At 37.8% G+C, this 24,236-nt stretch overlaps 1 protein-coding gene across 1 annotated transcript in view; it reads left to right on the top strand.

The window, feature by feature from the left end:
- Window positions 1–24,236, top strand: part of LOC140817113 (probable inactive ATP-dependent zinc metalloprotease FTSHI 5, chloroplastic) — a 52,708-nt gene that overhangs the window by 10,239 nt on the left and 18,233 nt on the right. The window contains exons 6-10 of the mRNA XM_073176711.1: window positions 11,554–11,643; window positions 11,743–11,874; window positions 12,923–13,096; window positions 13,852–13,973; window positions 20,023–20,224. Of these exons, the coding sequence (XP_073032812.1) occupies window positions 11,554–11,643; window positions 11,743–11,874; window positions 12,923–13,096; window positions 13,852–13,973; window positions 20,023–20,224 (720 nt within the window). The remainder of the gene's footprint in view (window positions 1–11,553; window positions 11,644–11,742; window positions 11,875–12,922; window positions 13,097–13,851; window positions 13,974–20,022; window positions 20,225–24,236) is intronic.

Raw genomic sequence — 24,236 nt, 5'->3', positions numbered from 1 at the left:
TAATAGTAGAAATTATCAATATTGGTTGTTTCAAAAATTAGAGGGATTTAACAATTATGGATTCAATATATAACTCAATTGTAGATTATATGAATCAAAACTAGTTGATCAGTCCAACAATCAAACGAATAATTAGAAATAATAAAAAATAGATACTCAAATATAAATCAATCGAACTCAACATCAAATTTCACACGTTAATAAATTCCATGGTAAATATTTAATTCTAATGCACTTGGACTGTTTATAAAATGTATAAAATAGCAAATAGACATAATATAAATGGGAAATAAATTAAACTTTTGTATATCTATCTCCTCGTCTCGAACAAAACTCGTCCTCGAGTTTGGTTGGTGCAAGAAAAACTAGTCTGGTGGAAAGTATTCAAAGATATTTGAGACGTTGAAAGTAATGGAAATATTCACGTCACTTGGAAGATCAATTTTAGTGAGCGTTATCATCAATCATCTTAAGAACTCGAAATATCCAATTTTTTGGTCCTAAGTTAGTTAAGACACACACGAAAGTTCTAATGCACTTAAGCAACTTAAAATTTCTATAAAATAATGAAAACTCATAATACGACCGGGAAAATATTAATCTCGTGTTGCGTCACAGACAAGTCCTGCTCTAAATATTAATCTTGTGTTGCGTCACACACAAGGCGTTCAGCTCTTTGTAATTAAACCTTATCAAGTAACTCGTGGACTTGATTTTGCGACTCTACATTCTCAGTTGGGCTCGTGCAATAATGTCACCTATTGGGCAAGCATGCCCTATGTTCTAGGTCAATGAGGTGTTTAATGTTTTGCATGGAAGATACCTCGTTATGTAATCTTATTGGGAGATAAATAAAAAAAATGAGATTGTACTTCTTGAGCTTGGGGAGGGATTTTAATAATAGTATCAAATTGACCTTCAATGTTACCATAGAACCTGATTCCTTCACTCAAGCTATGACACTGAAGCTTTAATGTTGGTGATTTTGATAATATCTCGGCTTGTCCTTTTGTCATGTTTGGAATTTCGATTATAGCATCTTTGACTAGTAATGTTACCTTGATTTGGTTAGGATATTGTCCAGCATTTTGTTGATAGTGGACCACTAGTCCGCTTTCTGTATTTAAAAGTCTTTTAATATTTAATAAAATATCGTTTCTTATATAATAAAGAAAAACTAGTAATGTTACCGCATAACCTTGTTCATTGACTTCGATAAAAAAAGCTGAACCTATCATGTTGGTGAAACCGGTTTATGTTTCTTTTGAATTTCTGTCAAACAGTCGAGCTTGTGTTATGAAAACAATCTACTCACTGAACCATCAATATATGAGGTACTGCCATGATTTACAACCCATGTAAGTGGCATTAACATTGTAGTGTCGTGACCTCCCCAATAGGATATGACAAATAACTATATCCCCACCATGATTGACTAAGAAACCCCTGCAAACATCTTGCACTTGTTTTTCATCAGCCTTCTTGATTCATAAGATTTTGTAAGGCAATGGAATGTCTCCACCAAAGCTTTGTAAAACCTCTCTCTCACTACTGTCACTTCCCGTGATCACATGGCACATTTTACTTTGAATGGTGTTTTTTATGTCTTGATTATTTTATATTGTTGAGAGTCATCTTGCTTCTTCTGGGCTAACGAAAGGTGTTGAACAACACATGCTACATGTCTCCCTCGTCGCCACCCACCCTCCCAAAAACAAGAATCTATCTAATATGCTGCAAATGGGTATCGCCCTCAAATTTGACCATGTAAATTTCGCATTCAATAATGGGGGGTCACACAATTCCAATTCCAATATCAGCATATCAAAACAAGCCATATCATAGGCAATCTGTTTTGCCGCGCATTACATCGGATCATTTTCCAATTGTTTTGGAGACACAGAAACTTAAATGGGGGCCTTGTCCATTCAGATTCGAGAACATGTGGCTTAAACATATGAGTTTTAAGGAGAAATTTTCGACATGGTGGAATAGCCCACAATTTCAAGGATGGGAGGGATATAAATTCATGAGAAAACTCAAGTCTATTAAGGATGGAGATCAAATTATGGAACGAGGAGGAGTTTGGGAAGATTGAGATGAGGGAGGCAGAACTGCGAAACAGAGTTATTAGATTGGATGAAATGGATAGTGAGGGGAGGGAGAATGCAGAAGGGGTGGCTGAAAAAAAAGAAATAAAATGGGAGTTGGAAGAATTGGTGTATCGACGAAACAGAATGTTATATCAAAAAGTAAAGATAAAATGGTTAAAAGAAGGAGATCACAATACCAAATTCTTCCATTTTTTACTAAATCAAAGAAAAAGCAAGGCAATAATTAGTAAATTGGAAATATATGGAGTGGTTGTAGAGGATGAATGTCAAATAGTTAAAATCATTGTCGATTACTGTGGGAAATCAGATAAGAGAGAAAACGAATATTCTGTATTTCCTTACTTTGAATTGATACAATACACGGTATTATATAGGAGATTACAAGGAGAAAGAGAAGGAAACTAACTCAATCCTAAATCTGGAAACTACCTAACTAATTCCCTCAATCTCAGGGATTACAAATTAATTCTCCCAATTTATAGATCTATTTACAGCTCAGCGACATCTCGACACTCCCCCTCAAGCTGAGGAATAGATGTCTTCCATTCCCAGCTTGGATACAAGATCATGGAAACTCGAACTGTTCAGCCCCTTTGTTAGAACATCGGCTAATTGTCTCTCTGATGGAACATAGGACATACACACTAACCCTTCCTCCAGTTTTTCTTTGATGAAATGTCTATCAATTTCAATATGCTTTGTCCTATCATGTTGTATAGGATTATGAGCCATATTAACAGCTGACTTGTTGTCACAGTAGAGCTTCATAGGACCCTCCCATTGGACTCTCAAATCATCCAAAATGATTCTCAGCCAAAGTAATTCGCATAATCCTTGAGCAATAGCCCTGAATTCTGATTCCGCAGATGACCTTGCCACTACATTCTGCTTCTTGCTCCTCCATGTCACTAGGTTACCTCCAAGAAAAGTACAATATCCTGTAGTTGATCTTCTATCCACTAGGGAGCCAGCATAGTCAGCGTCGGTGTAGGCTTCCAGAGTAAGAGTGCCATTCCTTTTGAACAAGATTCCTTTCCCCGGATTGCCTTTCAAGTAATGCAGTACCCTGCAAGCAGCCTGGAGATGAGGTTCTCTTGGATCATGCATGAATTGACTGACCATACTTACAGAATATGTTATGTCTGGTCGAGTGTGGGTAAGGTATATGAGTCTGCCAACCAACCTTTGGTACATTCTTTTATCCACAGCTGGTTCTTCTTTAGCTTCTCCCAACTTATAGTTTGGATCTATTGGAGTAGAGATCGGTTTACACCCAGTCTTCCCTGTTTCTGCCAATAAATCAATTACGTACTTTTGTTAAGATATGTAGATTCCCTGTGTTGAATGTGCCACTTCAATACCGAGGAAGTACTTTAATTTCCCCAGTTCCTTTGTTTCAAATTCTTTTACTAGTCTTAGCTTCAATTCATGCTTCTCTTTCTCATCATTTCCAGTCAATATGATGTCGTCCACATAGACTAAAAGAGCAGTCACTCCCCCTCCAGCCGAATGCTTAATGAATAAGGTGTGGTCACCTTGGCTTTGTTTATAGCCAGATTCCTTCATGACTTTTGCAAATCTGCCAAACCATGCTCTAGGAGATTGTTTTAACCCATAAAGGGCCTTTTTCAGCTTGCACACATTGTTACCTGTGTCCCCTTCAAATCCCGGTGGGATGTTCATGTAGATTTCCTCATTTAGGTCACCATGGAGGAATGCATTCTTAACATCATATTGTAGCAGTTGCCAATTGAAGTGAGCAGCCAATGCTAACAGGATTCTCACAGTGTTCATTTTTGCAACTGGAGCAAAGGTTTCCTGATAATCCACCCCATAAGTCTGAGTGTACCCTTTGGCTACTAACCTTGCTTTATATCTTTCAAGGGATCCATCAGCCTTGTACTTCAATGTAAAAATCCACTTGCAATCAACAATGTTTTTTCCTTTCGGTTTATCAACGATCTCCCATGTATTATTCTTTTCTAATGCACTCATTTCCTCTCTCATAGCATCCCTCCATTCCCTTTTTGACAATGCCTCAGCCATATTGTTAGGGATGGCAATGGTGTTCAAACTCACAATGAATCTTTTTGGGTTGGTGATAGGCGCTTGAGAGAGACATAGTGAGATAGTGGATAGAGTGGATGTTTAGTACATTCTCTGGTTCCTTTTCTAACAGCAATGGGAAGATCCAGAACGGTTGTTGAATTAGTGGTTTGTTCAACAGGTTGTGTGTGTAAAGGTGGGTCTGATCTTACCGTAATTTCATTTCCACAATTTGGATTGGATTCTTGGACTTGTGTCAGTTCAGGAACGATCTTTCTCCTTGAATACACCTGAGGAAATCTTGGGAAATTGTGAGTAGGAGATGATACGGGTTCAGTGACAGGATCGGGTGACTCAGATGTGACTGGTTCAGAGGACTCGGGTTCAAAAACACGGGTTGGCACATGCGGAAGGTCAAGGGTTTTAAGTGGTTCAAAGGACTCACAAGTACTATCTTCCATCATTGAAATCTCCCCCTGAAGAGAGGACTTGGAAAAAAAGGGTTTATTTTCTGTGAAAGTGACATCTGCAGAGATGTAAAATTTTCTGTTAGAGGGGTTGTAACACTTGTATCCCTTTTGAGTGGATGAGTAACCGAGGAAAACACATTTGATGGCTCTGGGGTCTAGTTTCCCTCTATGTTGTTTGTGGACATGAACAAATGCAGTACAACCAAATACCCTAGGTGTGATGCCATTCGAGGTTCTGAAGTGAGGGTAGAAGCTATTAAGGACCTCTATGGGGCTTTTGTTTTCTAACACACGGGAGGGAAGTCTATTTATCATATATGTGGCAGTAAGAACGGCTTCTCCCCAATAGGACTTAGGAACATTCCCTTGAAACAGTAAGGCTCGGGTGCTGTTGAGTAAATGGCCATTCTTTCTTTCAGCTACCCCATTTTGTTGGGGTGTGTCCACACATGATGAATCATGGATAATTCCCTGAGATTGGAAGTAAGGGGATAGAGTCTGATTGAAGTAGTCTCTAGCATTGTCTGTCCTAAAGCTTTTTATTTTGACCCCAAATTGATTTTGAACCATTGAATGGAAATTAGGTATAACAGTGCTAACATCAGATTTTTGTTTAAGAAGAAAGAGCCATGTAACTCGGGTGCAATCATCAATTAAGGACACAAACCACCGAGCCCCGGAAACATTAGGTATAGTGGAAGGACCCCATATGTCACTATGAATCAAATGAAAAGGATGAGAACTTCTTTTATTGCTAATAGGAAAAGATACACGGGTATGTTTTGCCAATTCACAAATGTCACACTGAAACTCAGAAATATCTAATCCTTGGAATAAATGAGGAAACATTATGTTTAGAACCCTAAAAGAGGGATGACCAAGACGTAGGTGATATAGCCAAATGACATCTTTGTTTGAGGAACTAAGGAAAGATGAAGACAAATTGCTCCTGAGTTTCTGGGATGGTTCAAGGTGGTAAAGACCGTTCCTTTCCTTAGCAAGTCCAATCCTCCTCCCCGAGTCCTGGTCCTGAAAAACACAATAAGAAGAGCAAAAAACAGCATAGCATTTGAGATCATGAGTCAACTTTTGAATAGACACAAGGCTCGTTGACAGTTTGGGTACATGGAGAACGTTTTTAAGGATAAGGCTAGGTGTGATATGTATATCTCCAATCCCTGCAACAGTAGCTAAAGAGCCATTGGCCACAACAATTTTTCTATTACTTGGACATGGGGTATAGGAATGGAAGAGTTGAGATGTGGGGGTCATATGGTCTGTAGCACCGGAGTCTATGATCCAAGAGTTGGGATAGAATTTGTCTAAGACATTCATGCAAACAGGTTTACCTGAAAGAGCCATTGAACATGCTCCAGAAGGCTTCTCAAGAGATCCCATTAAGCTTCTCAGCTTCTCAATTTCTTCGCTGCTGAACCCCCCCATAGCTGAATTTTCCTCAATATTGGGCTGCTCTGCCATATGTGCCTGAGGCCTTTGTTGCCCCCCACGGTTGCCCCATTCTCGGCTCGGAGGTTTACCATTCAGCTTCCAACACGTCTCCCTTGTATGCCTCGGTTTCTTGCAAAAAGTACACCAAATATTGTCTTTGTTCCCTTGGTTATCTCTACCCGAGTGTTTAGGCAGATCATTCTTCGACTGCTCCTGATTTGATTTCGCTGCTAAGGCTGACCCATCCATAGTATGGGGTTCTAGCATGACACTCCTCCGACTTTCTTCTGCTCGGATTAATGAGATTGTCTCTTCTAGAGACGGTGTATCCTCTTTGCCGAGGATTTGGATTCTAACTTGATCAAATTCAGAATTCAATCTTGCCAAAAAATCATAGATCCTATCCTTCTCAATGAATTTCTTCAATGTGGCCGCATCATCAGGGCATTTCATCTCAATTACCCGATAGTGATCCAATTCCTACCAAAGATTTTGCAACAGGGTTGCATACTCTGTGACAGATTTGTCTCCCTGCTTGGTGGCTGAGGTTTTTACCTTAATTTCATACACAAGGGCAGCATCACGGGCCTTCGAGTATGTGCGGTTGATATAGTCCCAAATTTCCTTTGCGGTATTCAAGAACATGCAAGTGTCACTGATCGTTGGCTCCATGGAATCCCATAGCCAGGACATAATCATGGAATCCTCCTCATCCCATGCGGCAAAGGTTGGATCCCTTTCTTCCGGTCCGGTTTCAAGTAGGTGATTAAGCCTCCCTTTGCCCTTTAGGTATGTGCGGACAATTTGGGACCATTTGAGATAGTTCTTCCCATTGAATCTGTTGGATGCCCGAATATTATGCAACTCTCCAATTTTCTGAACAGAATTGGATTCTTCGGACATTGACATGGTGAAGAAGAAATTCACAGCAATGAAGGCTGGAACACGTAGAAATGGAAGCCCAGAAAGAAAAAAAAACACTGGAATATGAAAAGGAAACACACAGCAATGAAGGCTGCTTGAAAACACACAGCAATGAAGGCTGCTTGAAGAATACGAAACCCCAGAAAAATTCCTAGGGCTTTGATACCATGTGGGAAATCAGATAAGAGAGAAAACGAATATTCTGTATTTCCTTACTTTGAATTGATACAATACACGGTATTATATAGGAGATTACAAGGAGAAAGAGAAGGAAACTAACTCAATCCTAAATCTGGAAACTACCTAACTAATTCCCTCAATCTCAGGGATTACAAATTAATTCTCCCAATTTACAGATCTATTTACAGCTCAGCGACACCTCGACAATTACTTCCAACAATTGTACAGTAACAGAGATGTGAGGGGATTTGGGATTGAAGGAGTGGAATGGAGGCATATCGATGATGATATGAGGGTTGAGCTTGAACAATCATTCTTGGAAGAAGAGGTTAAGAAGGCGGTGTTTGAGTGTGACAGATGTAAAGCATCGGGGCCCGATGGTTATACTTTGGCACTTTATCAGGATTGTTGGGATATAGTCAAAGGTGAGTTAATGACGGTTTTTGCAGAATTTTACAAAGGGGGAATCATAAACGGGATGACTAATGAATCATATATATGTTTGATATCAAAGAAACATGACTGATTAAAGGTTAAAGACTTCAGACCCATTAGCCTCACAACGAGCTTATACAAGATAATAGCAAAAGTATTGGGTACAAGGATGAAAAAAGTGTTGTCACGTACATTGTCAGAATCTCAAAATGTATTTATTGAGGGAAAACAAATATTGGATTGTTGTTTGATTGCGAATGAGTTGGTGGAAGAAGGGAAGAAGAAAAAATAAAAAAAGGTGGGTATTGAAAATTGATTTTGAAAAAGCGTATGACAATGTTGAATGGGATTTCTTGGATTTCGTATTAGGGAAAATGGGTTTCGGGGAGAGATGGAGAGGATGGATAAGAGGATGCATATTTAATGTCTCGTTTTCCATCATGATTAATGGGAGACCGAGGGGGAAATTTAAAGCATTTAGAGGGCTTAGACAGGGAGATCCTTTATCACCATTTTTGATCAATATGGTAGTGGACGTTTTGGGAAGCTTGATTGACAAAGCAAAAGAGGCGAATTTAATCCAAGGGTTTCAAGTGGGCTGAGAAAAGGTGGAAGTATCGCATATACAATTTGCGATGATACATTGTTTTTGGTTAAGAGGGAGGAACACATAAGCTTTTTGGTGCAAGTCGTGAAGTCGTTTTGTGATATGTCAGGATTGAGGATCAATTGGGACAAGAGTGCTTTATTGGGTTTAAATCAAGAAGAAGTAGAAGAGGAAGAAATAGCTCAGAGGATTGGTTGTCGTAGGGATCAATGTCCAATAAAATACTTGGGAGTCCCTCTAAGGGGTAACCCTCTAAAAGTGTCTTTTTGGGAACCTATCATGATTAAGATACCTAGAAAATTGGCAAATTGGAAAAAGGCTTTTTTGTCCAAAGGGGGATGAGTAACATTGATTGCTGCTGTATTGAATGCTTTGCCTATATACTTCTTGTCCCTCTTCAAGGTACCAAAAGGAGTAGCGGGGGCGATGGAGAAAATAATGAGAGATTTTCTGTGGGATGAAAATGAGGGTGAACCACATGACTGAAAGAGAAAGGTGGCTTAGGTATCGGGAATATTTGTTTGAGAAATAAAGCGTTATTGGGAAAATGGTGGTGGAGGTTTAACGTTGAAAATGAGCCGTTGTGCAAAAGAATAATAAAGAGTAAGTATGGGTTACAAGAAAATGGATAGGATGCGGGGTTGGCTACGAATGTGACGTTCAAAATGTCCGGGGAAGTTCATCTCTATATCTTACTCGACTACTGAGATTAGTGGTTCGAAGGGGTACAAAAATCAGGTTTTGGGAGGATATTTGGTGGGGGGATTTACCTTTCGGAACTTGTTTCCTTCTTTATTTCAGATTTCTTCGGTTCGTAATTTGCCTATATCTTATTTTGTTGCATTTGATAATTCGTCACATGATTTTTCTTGGGATTTGCATTTCCGAAGATCTCTCCGAGAGGAGGAGATCATTCAATTGTCTTCGTTTTTAGGCATTTTGGAGAGGGTACGATTGGTGGAAGGGGTTTATGATATTCGAGAGTGGGAGGGGGATCCGTCCGGGAAGTTCACAGTCAAATCTTTTTTCCAATCATTCTTTTCCGCAAATAATCGTGCCCAAGATTTCAAATTTTTCCATATCATTTGGAAAACTCCTATTCCGGCAAAGATTCAAATATTCTCGTGGAGCAATTCTAGGAAAATTACCGACATCCGAGATGATGCAAAAGAGATGGCCTAAATGGTGTTGGAGGTGCGCGATAGAAAAAGACTCTTTATGGAAAAAAGTTTTGGGAAGTATTTACGGGAAAGAGGATAATGGGTGGGATGTAAGGCCGGCCAAGATATCAACTTTGAGAAGCCCTTGGAAATTCATTTCCAGTACTCACACGACTTGTCATCAACTAATTGCCACTGTGCTCAAGGGGGGGAACATTTTAAGATTTTGGGAGGATAGGTGGGTTGGTGAGTTGCCTTTCATTGAGTGTTTCCCACGTCTGTACCGTCTTTCTTTTTGTACCAACAAACCGATTAATCAGTTCTATTCGATTACTAGTAGTCAGGGTCAGTCTAGATTACAGTGGGATATTAACTTTAGAAGAGGGTTAAATAATTGCGAGCTAGAAGAGTGCACTAGGTTTCTAGGGATCTTGGATTCTGTTAATTTGTCAGAGGGTGCCACGGATACTCGTGTGTGGTTGGGAGATACATCCGGAGTCTTTTCAGTGTCATCTTTTTATTCTTTTTTTTTTCCTGCACAGAGTTTCCCAATTTTTCCACAGAATACTACCATTTGGCATGTCACGATACCACAAAAGGTCAAAGTGTTTTCTTGGATTGTGGCTTTGGGGAAGTTGCAGACTAACGATGAAATACAGAGAAGAAGGCTGGGCATATTTCTCTGTCCACAATGGTGCTGCTTTATCAAGAACAATATGGAGACTCAGGACCACCTACTACTTCACAGTGCTTTCACGAGGGCAATATGGATAAAGGTCATGCAGCATCTGGAATTTCAATGGAGTTTTCCAAGCACATCGAAAGACATGTTACTAATGGATCAGTCATTCATCAAGGGGAAGGATCTTACGGAATTCTGGCAAATAGTGATTCAGTGCGTTTTCTGGTTAGTGTGGTTGGAACGCAACAACAGGATTTTCAAATATAAAGAGGAATCAGAGGGAGAATTATGGGAGAAAATCAGACTCAGAGTCGCCACTTGGACGATCAACTTAAAGAAGTTTCAACAAATGAGCATTTTCGACCTAGTTAGAGATTGGAGATTTATTTGCTCCTAGAGACAGGACTGATTTAATCTATCTTTTGATTTGTGGATTGCTCATCCACTTGTTTTGTAAACTCTAATTCTATTATAATAAATAAATGTTTCTTATCAAAAAAAAAAATTGTGGCCTAGGGCTTTGGAAGAAATGAGATTGGTTTGGGTCCTGCCGAAAACAACACAAGATTTGTTTAATACAGATCTTGGACAAATGCTTGACAAAAGAGGTACATTTTTTTGGAAAGTGGTGATACATGAAATTTGTTGGGCAATCTGGTTAGAGAGAAATAGATGAATTTTTAAAGAATTGGAAGACAACACAGAAGAATGTTGGGAAAAATCAAGATCAAAATGGCGAACTAGATTTGATCTAATAAAGAGTTTCAGGACTTACCGATACTTGATCTTCTACGAGATTGGACTTATGTGTATTGTTAGTTGAATGCTTTTCTCTTTCTTGGTAGTGGACCACTAGTCCGCTTCATGTAATGGAAACAATCACATATTAATAATATTATTATGTTTCTTATAAAAAAAAGTACTATTACTATTGTTGTTATTGTTCGTTTTACTATCATTATCATCATTATTATTGTGAGATTATTATGTTAAAAATAAAGATAAATGAGGATAATTTTGTCAGAACTTTAAAAAATGAAAGATTGGGATTAGGAAAACCAAAGTGAAAATATTCTTAATTCTAAAAGATATTAAAAATCTGTTTTGGAATAAGTTTGGGAATGCTTATTTCATTTCCAGCCCATTTCTGCATACTAATCTTGTCCTAACTCGTGGCTTGTTATTGGTATTCCTTAAACTCATCTTCTTTTGATCATTTCACAAGTGGATATGTTCTACTGTTGCGACTGAGGATAGTTTTTCGACCATAAAATGCTGCCCAAATGGTTGAAGCAGATATTTTGATATTACAAAGACCCCATCTTAATCTAGATGACTAGCTGTCTTTGCTGTGTATATTTAAGAAATGGCAGGGCTTAGTATTTCTTCAGTCAATAATTTATCAACAAGCGTCTATGTATTAGTTTTTTTGCTCGTTGTGATTCACCAGTTACTTTATTATTGTTATTTTAATGCAAATTTGCAGAAAGCATATTTTAAGTTCAGGATGAGGAGAATAAAACGAAAAAAAAGGGCCGGTGTTGATCCAATTAGCACTGCTTTCGACCACATGAAGGTTATCATTCCATACCCAATTTATGTATTCAATTTTTCTCATTATATATGGATATTTTATATCAAGATACTAATATGTTTTACCTTTTGCTAATCCCAGAGGATAAAAAACCCTCCCATACGATTAAAAGATTTTGCGAGTGTTGAATCAATGAAAGAAGAAATAAACGAAGTTGTGGCATTTCTACGAAATCCTCACGCATTTCGAGAGATGGGAGCTCGTGCACCTCGGGTATGTCAGAACGACAAATGTGATAGTGATCTCTTAAGAGAATTCACGATACATGTTTGCAGATTCCGTTTTTTCTAGACCCCTGTCATAAAAATCTATCAGGATGTTCTTATGTATGTGCTGGTGATATTACTGATTTATGACTTACAATTTTCATGTCTAGAAAGAAGGGGGAAATCTGGACCATTTTATCATCTCCATATTATATTTTGCAATTTGAATTATCATGCGTCCATGCTCCAACTAATAAATATTTACAATCATGGCTGTGGACCATTTTCATGGTGCACTTAAAAAAACCATTTGCTACCACTTTGAAATAAATTATTCTCTTCTATTATTTCTGGAACAGGGGTTCCTTTTGATTTTTTTTGTAGTTTGTTTTGTTTTCGTTGCAAAGCCTCTCATATTGATATGGAGGATTATTCAGGATCTTCTAAATTATGTTAGTTTATTAGTTTCATATATCTTTTTATATAGATTTAGATTTTTTAGTCTTTGTATAAGCCTTCATCTTGTCATTTGCTTAAAGAAAATATATGTAACATTCATTTGACCCCAAATTCTCCTATTTTTCACATCACACCGTGGCCCTTGGTTGGACCTTAATGGTAGAAAGAAAGTGCGGTGGGAAACTACAAGACCACGGTGTTGCCATTCACTGTGGTTGTGTCACTACAACCAAAATTTAACGTCCTAATTTCTGTTTTTTGTTGCATAATTATGGAGCAGATATTTTTCTTTTCAACAATATACAAGGAAACTAAGAAACGAAGAGGTGTAGCTGCCTTAAGTTTCAGAAGTACTCACTGCCATTTTCATCTAAATACAATTTACCCATTTCTTTTGCTGCAATTCTGCCACTGTGTTTTAATTGTGACTATAGTAAATATTCTGAATATAATTGATATTTTTCAGAGCTTGAATTTAAATGATGTGTGGATATTCTTTTGGTTCTGTTATCTTATGCTATCAAATATTGTTCCATGACTGTATAGATGCTCACTGCCTATGGCTTTCCTGTGAATTTTAATCCCATGTGTCACAGGGTGTTCTCATTGTGGGTGAGAGAGGAACTGGGAAAACAGCGTTAGCTCTGGCAATTGCAGCAGAAGCAAAAGTACCTGTTGTTGAAGTGAAAGCCCAGCAGCTGGAAGCTGGTCTTTGGGTGGGGCAAAGTGCATCAAATGTTAGAGAACTGTTTCAAACAGCACGAGATCTGGTGATTTATATTTTCATATTATTTTATCGGCTTTGTGCTGTCCCTTAAATTATTTTGACTAGGTTTGTGAGCTTTTTATATTGTCATGATCTCAATGGGGTTAATAGATGACATATCTGATTTGATGCTGTTAAGCAAGCAAACTTGACTCTATTATTGACTGGAATAAGATCTGTGGCTTTACTATTATTAAAATCCTACTGTTTTGATATTTCGAGTAGCACCGACCTTTCTCAACGATGTTCACCTTTTTTTAATCGTATTTTATCTTTTGAGTGTACGTTAAATGCTCTGCTTATGATGGAGGTCTGGTTCAGATTGGACCCACCACATATTTTTCCATGGGCATGATAGAATTTTTATACCTAAGAGCCATTCTGGTTTTCCCATTGTTTTTTCTTTCCCTCAGTCTTATTCTGGCAACTTGATATGATTTAGTCACATGTGATATTTTTCATCTCATGCTCATTTTACTGAAAAAATATGTATAGATTATGATGAATAATGTTCTATGAGGAAGTAAGTCAAGGATACTTCTAGGATAAGTTACTAGCAATTAATGATTTATAGCATCGGTCCTATTTTACCCCATTTGACATGAAAGTTCTCTCTCATCACCAATTCACGTTCCTGTTGATATTCCTTTTATTTCCTTTTCACTCCTTTTCTAACTTAATTGAAAACCTGTACTCTAAATAATATTTATCGTTAGCTTAAATTCAACTTTTCATCCAATGAAATAATCTTGTATCCAGGCTCCTGTCATTATTTTAGTGGAAGATTTTGACCTCTTTGCTGGAGTCCGCGGCAAGTTCATCCACACTAAAAAGCAGGACCATGAAGCTTTCATCAATCAGCTTCTGGTAGAACTTGATGGGTATGTATTTCTTTTGTTGTCTCTTTTAATGCTGCAGTAATTAATGATGTGAGCATTTTGGTTTCTTTAATCAATGTTTTATAATAATTTATATTCTTGTAACCTTCACTTTTGCAAAGACTAATTTCAAATTGTTTAGGCAAGTTACAAAATTTTTATATACTATTTTCCGCACAAGAATTTATTGTTCCCTGAGCTTAATATTACATGTTATTACTTTACACTATGAGTTATTGCAAGTTTCAGGTATATTTCATTGTCGTGTTAATTGTCAGTGTAGAAGAATATTATTTATTATTTAGATTTGATTAGATTTAAATTTGATTTAGGTTATTTTGTTTCCTTAGTTTGTTATTCTGTTTCTCCTTGGCCTAAATAGGGACCTAGATGAAGTCAGGGGGATAGTCATGGGAATCAAGCCCTTTCCTAACCTTAGAGAGGCCTTTGCAGAAGTTAGGAGAGAGGAAAGTAAGAAAAGGTTGATGTTAACAGAAAGTAAACCCGGAGTGGAGGCTCGGCTTTATCAACCCACAATTCCTCTCAACCCAATAGGTCTGGCAAGGAACTGAGTCATGTCCAGGCTACTTGCTGTAAATTACATGGCAAACAAGTAGATTGGAAGCCATCCAGCACTCGCGTTCAGAGAGAAACCCGTGCAAATAATCAGGGCCGATCCTAACAATATTTGGGTCTGAGTCTAACTTTTAAAAAGAGGCATCTGAATCATAATGTGTGTTCATATTTTTTTTAGTTCCATAACAAATTTTCAAATTAAATGAATACGTTAAAGACAATATAAAAAACTAAATGAATAAAAATATCAAGCATATCCAAAATGATCACTAAAAAACCATCCGCCTAACAGTTCTAAACAAAACTTCCCTTTTAAATCGGAAAAACTCTTCTAAATTAAAATATTCCGTGTTAATTGTTTAGTATTATTTGATCAAATTAAAAATAATAATAACACATGCAACACGTGTGCATCTTTTACTAGTATAGCTTAGTGGATAGAGTCTTTGTTTCCTAAGCATCAAGTAGGTTCAATTCCTACTTTGATTTTTTTCTTTCTTTTTTTTTATTTATTTTTTTAATTCATATATCAAAATTACAATGTAATCTCCCATTATTTCTTATAATAAATTTTGATATTTATTTAAATATAACCCAAATGAATTATAAAAAATATTGTACATGTACACAACATGTGCGTCGGTGCATTAGTTTATCTTAAAATTATGTAGAGATTAATAAATTTCTATTCAATTATTAAATTTGGGTGTGACCCACTCGGATGTGTACAACATTAGTTTTGGCCCTTAATTTTAGATATTCAATCAAATTTTAGAATAGTTCCCTCTTACAAATAAAGAATTAAATACTGAAGTATATATCAGAGAGATTCAATAGTTGGGCTATCTAGTATTATATATAATAAATTTTTTTAAAATTTTTGGGCCTCAAAAAAGAGATGGGCTTGAGTGGCTGAGTCATTGGACTCACTTGACTCTGAATAAGCACGGCCCTGCAAACAATGCCACTACCACATAGATTAGTACAGAGGGTAGTCCTTTCACCAGAGAGCAAATAGAGGCATTGCAGAAAATTCTAAATCATACATCGAGCCCTGGACAACCATCCCACGCACCCGCCGAGTCACACATGGTGCTTCTTGCACGCCAAGGTATCATGTCCTACGCTCATATTGTCAAAAATAAATCCTTACAGCCATGGATAATTGACTAAGGGGCCTCAGATCACATGACTGGAGACTCCAGCCTCCTAAAAAATTATCAGCCGTGCACGAATAATTCTGAAGTCCGAATAGCCGATGACTCTTTATCACATGTGGCAAGAATAGGATCAATTCAGTTGACTTCTTTTGTTCTTTATGTTCCAAAACTGAATTGTAATTTAATTTCTATCAATCGACTTACGCGGGATCTTAACTGTGTGAAAAAGTTCTATTCCAATCTTTGTGATTTTCAGGCAGTGGATTCGGGAAGGTGATTGGCAGTGCTGAGATGCATGATGGCCTGTATTTGCTCAAATGAAAAATCTCCTCAGTAGACAAGTTCACTCACCAGGCCTTGGTCCTACATCAAATTCAGTCAATTGTTTCCCAAATTCTGTTTCTTTTTTCTAATTTAGCGCCAAGTTATGTTACGGCATCTTCTCCTTGGTCATCCTAACTTTGATTATATAGGAAAGTTGTTTCCCCATCTATTCATTAATAAAAGTTCAAGCGATTACCAATGTGAAATTTGACAACTTGCCAAACACACAAGAAGTATCTATGTGAGCTTACAATACAAACCTTCCTCTCCATTCTCTATAGTTCATAATGATATCTGGGGACCCGCACGCATCAAGAATATTAATGGGGCTAGGTGGTTTGTTACATTCATAGATGATCACACAAGAATTACTAGTACCTTTCTCATGAAGGAAAAACCAGAAACATCCATAATCTTCCAAACCTTTCACTCCATGATATCCACCCAATTCCAGAGCAAGATCAAAGTTCTTAAGACTGATAATGCTAAGGATTACTTCAACTCAATCCTTGGATCTTATTTTTCCAAACACGATATCATTCACATAAGTTCTTGGTATAAAAGAAAAATAGACACTTACTCGAAGTTGCTCGTGCTATCATGTTCACCAACAATGTCCCTAAGTATTTATGGGAAGAGGCCATTCTTTCTGCAACTTACCTCATCAATAGGACGCCAAGCCGAGTCTTAAAATTTCAAACCCCCCGTAAGACATTTCTCAATGCCTATCCTCACATTCAGTCCATTTCTTCAAATCTACCACACAGTTTTTGGATGTTCTTTTTTTGTTCACATTCACCAACATCATCGCACTAAATTCGATCCAAGATCTCTAAATTGTATATTTATTGGATACTCCTCCCACCAAAAAGGTTACAAATGTTACTCTCCAATCACTCGAAGAGTATACAACACCATGAACATAACATTCTTTGAACATCAGCCCTACTTCTCCAAATCCGACTTTCAGGGGGAAACCCGGACTTCGGATACTTTCCTAGATACCAATGATATACCAACCCAACAAATACCCACTTCTGTGTATCTTCTTGAGCATGAAATAGTTCCAGCACCAGCCTATCAAATGTCCACTTCTGTGTCCATACCCAGGCCTGAAATTGTTCCAACCTTGGCTACTCCTATTACTGAAACTGCTCCACTTGATTTAAAACAACCACAAGTCTACTCTCACAACTCCGAACTACGTGTATAGAAAGAGAAAACCCGTCAAGCATATACAGGACATCATTCCAACTCAGAATTCTCAATCCTCGGCACCAGACTCTCCTGCTCATGATGGTTATATGATTATTTGGATCATCCAATCGTCCACCGGAAAGGTGTTAGACGGTGCACTGATCATCCTATTGAAAAGCATGTAGCCTATGGGGTGTTGCTGCCTACATACGGAACATTTATTTCAACTCTTGACAGCATACAAGTGCCTAATTCTGTACAAGAAGCTCTAAGGATTCCAGCATGGACGTAGGCAGTTGAAGAGGAGTTTCAGGCTTTAGAAATGAACAATACATGGACTCTTGTAAAGCTGCTACATGGAAAAAACCCAGTTGGTTATAAGTGGGTATTCACAGTAAAATACAAGATAGATGGCAGTGTTGAAAGATTCAAGGCTAGAATTGTGGCCAAAGGTTTCTAGCAGTCATATGGGATTGACTACCTGGAGACATTTGCTCCAGTTGCCAGACTCAATACAGTTCGAGTTTTACTCTCTCTTGCAGTGAATCTAGATTGGCCTCTTCACCAACTTGATGTAAAAAATGCCTTCCTGAATGGGGATTTAGAAGAAGAAGTTTATATGACTATCCCTCCAGGAATGGAAACCAAGCCAAACATGTTAGTATGTAAACTTAAGAAGTCTCTATATGGCCTGAAACAGTCACCGCGAGCTTGGTTTGATAGGTTTGCTAAGGCTGTGATCGCTAATGAGTATCACCAGTGTCAGACAAATCATACATTGTTCGTAAAAAGCAAACCAAGTGGGAAAATTTCCATTCTCATAGTATATGTTGATGCTATCATACTAACAGGAGATGATTCAGAGGAAATTATCAGTCTCAAAAAATATGTTGGCTGTGGAATTTGAAATCAAGGTTTACTTGGATGCAAACCTGATCCTAATAAAAAGATGATCAGGAGAGGGGACAACAACCTTATTGATAAAGGAAGGTATCAAAGACTAGTTGATAAGCTCATCTATCCATCTGATACTAGACCTGACATTGCATACTCTATTAGTGTAGTCAGTCAACACATGAATGATCCAAATGAGGATCATATGGAAACAGTGATTCGAATTTTGAAATACCTGAAGATGACTCCAGGACACGGTCTTCTATTCAGAAAATCTAAAAATCGGGATGTAGAAATCTGCACTGATGCTAGTTGGGCAGGAGAACTAACAGATAGAAGATCAATCACTGGTTATTGTTCATATTATTGGGGTAACCTTGTGACGTGGAGAAGCAAAAAGTAAGCTATTATTTCTCGCAGAAGTGCTGAATCAGAGTACCGTGCCTTGGCATTAGGAATTTGTGAAGGGAGGTGGCTTCAAAGGCTGTTAAAAGAGATCAAGGTTCAGACACAAGACAAAATAAAGATGTTTAGTAACAGTCAAGTTGCCATCGGTATAGCCAAGAATCCTGTCCATCATGACAGAACTAAACATATTAAGATTGATAGACATTTCATATCAGAGAAGGTAAACAATGGAATTGTTCAACTCAGTTATGTTCTAACACGACAACAGATTGCTGATATTCTCACTAAAGCACTTCCAAGAGCTGATTTCAATGAATTAAACTCCAAGCTTGGTGATATTCTCACTAAACCCAGCAAGTTTATGTGGTGTTCAACAGGGTCCAAGAAACTGAAAAGTATACATATCAAATAAAATGTATGTCCAATTGTTGATCATATTGAGGTTGTCATTAGGGGAGGGTCTACTGTCCAACAATGGGATATTAGGTTTAGAAGGAATTCGTATGAGGCGGAAGAGACTGAGTTCTGCGAGCTATTAGGGGTTCTACAAGATGTTCGGTTGGAGAGGGGTGTTGAGGCTTATAGAATTTGGTTGGGGGATTCTTCGGGAATGTTTTCGGTTAAATCATTTTATAATTCTTTCTTCACTTCGAATGCTTCATCTCCTTTCTCATACTATTTCAATATCTGGAAAATACTTGTCCCGCCGAGGGTTCAAGTATTTTCGTGGATTGTGGCGCTGGAGAAGTTGCAGACTTGTGATGTGATGCAAAGAAGATGGCCAACTACTGCTTTACGTCCTCAATGGTGTTGTCTGTGTCGTAGGAATGAAGAGAGTCAGGATCATCTACTCCTACATTGCGCTTTCACTACACGGATCTGGCACAAGGCTTTCAAGGAGCTGCATTTAGTGTGGGTTGTACCGGGTAAGGCCAAAGAGATGTTTACTGTCGAACCGAGCTTGCACAAAGGAAGGAAGCATTTGCGCTTCTGGTTCATCATAGTCCATTGCATTATTTGGTCAATTTGGTGGGAAAGAAACAAAAGATTATTTGAAGACAAGGAGTAGGCGGTTGATGAACTATGGGACAAAGTCAAATTCAGAGTGGCGAGTTGGACGAAGATACAGAAAGGATATGAACACCTAAGTGTCTCAGATTTATACAGGGATTGGAACTTTGTTTTCGATTAACGCTTGGGTTGTACTTCGTTTTTAATTAAGTAGGAGCATCTATTTACTGTCGCAGATTACTTATCCGCCACGTGTACTAAAACTTTTTTTTCAACCATTAATATAATATGTTTCTTATCAAAAATAAATAAAAAATATTGAGGTGTTTCTTGAGGTGGCAATATTCACGTAGAGATTGTGGTATTGGAGATGCAGTAGATCATCTTCAGGGAGAAGTGTTTGGATCACCTAAATTGATATAGAATTTTCTTCTGTTTTCTCACCTTCCATTCTGTCATGCATTTGTAATGTTTATTTGCAGGTTTGAGAAACAAGATGGGGTGGTTTTGATGGCTACCACTCGAAATGTTAAGCAAATTGATGAGGCATTGCAGCGTCCTGGCCGGATGGATAGAATCTTTCATCTTCAACGGCCCACTCAAGCAGAAAGAGAGAAAATACTACGTATTGCTGCTGAAGAAACAATGGACGAGGATATCATTCATTTCGTAGATTGGAGAAAGGTGATTCAAAATACTTCTATGGGATGCTGGCCTTTCTTTTTATGCTTAAACTAAATAAAGCTTAAATTATGGTTTGGATGTTGACAATTGTTATACTTTTGTGTAGCCCAGGAGGTGCTTATTTTTGTGGCTCCTTTGTGAAAACTTTTGACCAACGGATTGTTCCTTGGAAATTAAGGAAGCTTGTTTCTTACACGATTGCCTTGTCTATTTTCCTACTTGGCAATAAAGAAATTGATACATGTGAATCTGGATTTTCTGGGAATCAAGTAGTACATATGCAATACAAAGAATTTGATGTTTATTTATACCTAACATGAAACATTTTCATCAGATTTTTTAGTTTTCATAATGTATTCGTAGTGCATGATAGGAGTGACCATCAATGATCTTACCCATTCTATTTAATAAAGAATTAGTTTTTTGTCACTTGAATTTGTTGCAGATAGTTTACTTGTATTTGAAAATTGAAGAGGAGATGATGACTCAGTATGTTGACACACTCATTTTAGGCTTCTGGAAAATTTTTTATTGTGTATATAAGTTCATTTGTAACTATTTTTGTCCATTTGGGTAGCTTGATATCATGAAGAATAGTAACTCATTGCTTAAAGTTTGGCTGCAGTTGGCTAAGATTCTTTCTTTGAATGTACATCTAGTTCAAATTATATGTGAGTTTAGAGAAAAATGAATTCGATCATGGTTTGAACATTTTCAGCAATTTTTATACGCTGTTCATTTCCACCGAAATATTGGTGTCATTAGGCTTCTGTTTGAGGGTAATGATGAGCCCGTTGAATGTGTTCGTCATTTGAATACTGCTTTTGGACACAGATTGGTTTCCACTAATCCACTTTGGATTCACCCAATTTACCTATATTAGATAGAATCAATCTTGTAAAACCAAATTCTGGGACCCATTTCATTCTCTTGATTACATAAACAAATAATTATTTTGCGTACTAATCATGTTATAACTCAATAGTTCTTTATTTTCTAGGAAAGCATGCAATGATATTCATCTTTAACAAGGTTTTGGAACATTACTGAATTTTCACTTTTTGTTTGAGCTTGTCAAGCTCTAATTTTCATATCAGGCTGTTGATTCTACATATGTCTAGATTTACCGATCTCGATGTCATTATTACTCAATAGTTAAACAGCGAAGAGGATACCTCATTTTATTTGAGATTGAAGAAATGTTTTCAGGAAAAAAAAAGTGTTCAAGACACTACTTTACTAAAAGATTCGTACGCGGACAAAATCAAAGTGGTGGGACTTGAAGGTGGATTCATCAATAGCAACCATGAAGATATTAACTTAGAGAGGACCTATGGTTACACGCATCGTTGTAGATTCCGTAAACATAGCAGCGTATGACATTTATGAAAAACGATCTTATGCACAAGTGGTGGTTAATGGAGCTGAAGTGATGGCTGGTTGGGGAAGAGCAAAAGGTCTCAACAGAGCTGTTAGCAATCTTGTACCTAGAAGTGATACTCGCAAGACAGATAGGATGAACCCAAAATTCAGCAACTAAGAGATGAAGATGGATTTAATGGGCACAATCAGAATGGTCAAAACTTGAGTATGGAGATCAAATATCAATCGAAAGCACAAGTGAGAGAGTACGCAACAAAATTCAGAAGGACGTAATTGCGAATCTGAACCTTGGTATCATGGTCGAAAATTCAAGATGCTTCAAAAGTTATGTCCGAAAGATGAGGCTGATTTTAAGAAAGTGGCGATTGAATAAGTGAATAATAAAACGACCACAGTGGTACATCATTTAATTCTTGAGGAGGAAAGTAGGACGAAAGAAAGGAAGTTTGAAATTGTTTATCGTAGTAAGAAGTCCAAGGAACATAATGAATCAATTCTTCAAGAGATAGAAGCTCTGAAGATTGAGTTCATCAAGGAAGGAATAGAGATGCTTGACGGTGATGACGGCATATGGGAGGATCAACTAACAAAGGATGTGATGGACAATGTATCGGACGATTGAGAGCCATATTTCATCAACTTTAGATGAGTTGACACAACACTCCTTGGAATTCCCAGACTCGGGGGACTTTTTTGAATCATCTCCGAGTAAGGTTTGCAATGTACCAATCCTTCTTGTCTTGATCAATCTTCTTTCCCTTCTATTCCTTTGTCAGTCTCAACGGTGGGGTTGGCGGGAGGGGTAGAGAATAAGGGAAGGGTGGGGATTACACTTTTGGTTGAAGAGCCGGGTCTATCGAGGAACAACTTCTTAGGGCCTCAAGATGGAACAAAAGCAGAAAGGGGAAGCGTGGGCTTGAAGCTGATGAAGGACAAGTTGGTGATAGAAAATGATTGTCTTTCTAAAATGGGTGTAGAGAAAGTGGGGTCCTTGAATGGAAAAGACGGCAGAAAGGATGGTAGAGATGAATAAATTTCGATACAGAATAATTCAGAGGGGTGATTCAGTGAATCGATGAAAGTTTTTTCATGGAATATTAGAGGCGGAGGTTAAGCTAGGCGTAGGGGATTGATCCATGTCGTCCTAGTCAAAGAAAGTCTAGACTTAGTTGTGTTGCAGGAAATCAAAAGAGAGGTGATGGATGGGAGTTTTATTGCAAGTGTATGGAAATCATGGTTTGTGGACTGGGTTAGTTTACCTGCAGTTGGTCGGTCAAGTAGAATCTTGGTTATGTGGGATTCAAGGGTGATGTCGGTTAAGGATAACTTGATTGGGGAATTTTCGGTTTCAATTCATATTCAAAAGGATAATAACAATGATTGGTGGTTTACTGCGGTCTATGGTCCATGTAAACCAAGGTTGAGACAAAATTTTTGGGATGAATTGGCAAGATTGAGGGTTTTTGTGGAGAGAGATGGTGTTTGAGGGGGAGATTTTAATGTTGTGAGATCATTAAGCGAAAAAATGAATAGCCGATCCCATGCTTCGAGCTTGCTTTGTTTTGATACATTGATACATGAATTTGAGTTGTGCAATCCACCTTTATTGAATGGAAAATTCACTTGGTCGAATTTGAGGCACTCACCCATATGCTGCAGATTAGACAGATTCTTGTTCACGGCGGGATGGACTGAAATTTATCCATTTTATCGACAAATACTCCTACCAAGAATCACTTCAGATCATTTTCTAGTGGTCTTAGATTCGGTAAAATGTAAGTGGGGACCGCCTTTAAGATTCAATAATGTGTGGTTGAGGCACAAAAACTTTAAAACATTGGTCCTATCGTGGTGGAACAATGCGGAGCTCCAAGGATTTGAGGGACATAAATTTATGAAGAAACTCAAGGCATCGAAGGATGACATTCAAAGATGGAATGAAGAGGTTTTCGGGATGCTGGATATGAAATCAGCAGAGTTAAGAGGTAAGATCAGCAGGCTGGATGAATTAGAGAGTGAGGCTCGGGGATCTGAAGAAGTATCTAATGAAAGAAAAGAAGCAAAATGGTTGTTAGAAGAATTGGTGTGTCGAAATAATCAAATTAATAACAAAAAATACAAGTTCAAATGGATTAAAGAAGGGAGTGGAGTGGTGCCCCATTGATGGAGATTTGAGTCGAGAGTTAGAAAAACAGTTCTTGGAAGAGGAGGTTAAGAAAGCAGTTTTTTAGTGTGATGGATGTAAGAGTCCTGAGACGGACGGCTTTACTTTGACATTCTTTCAAGAGTGTTGGGATATAGTCAAAGGAGATTTAATGAAGGTTCTCGAGAAGTTTTTTGAAAGCGGAATCATAAATGGTGTAACCATTGAAACTTACATTTGTTTGATCCGGAAGAAAAAGGGTTTGGAGGGAGATGGAGAAGATGGATCAAAGGATGTGTGTCGATGTATCATTTTCTGTTATGATTAACGGAAGGCCAAGGGGTAAATTTAATGCTTATAAAGGGCTTAGACAAGGTGATCCACTGCATCCTTTTTTATTCAGTTTGGTTGTGGATGTGTTGGGGAGATTGATTGATAAAGCCAAGGATGGGAATTTAATAAGGGGATCGAGGTTGCACGAGATGG

The sequence above is a fragment of the Primulina eburnea genome, chromosome 16 (genome assembly GCF_022965805.1).
Source record: "Primulina eburnea isolate SZY01 chromosome 16, ASM2296580v1, whole genome shotgun sequence".
Taxonomy (NCBI): domain Eukaryota; kingdom Viridiplantae; phylum Streptophyta; class Magnoliopsida; order Lamiales; family Gesneriaceae; genus Primulina; species Primulina eburnea.
This window is presented reverse-complemented; position numbering and strand designations above follow the sequence as displayed.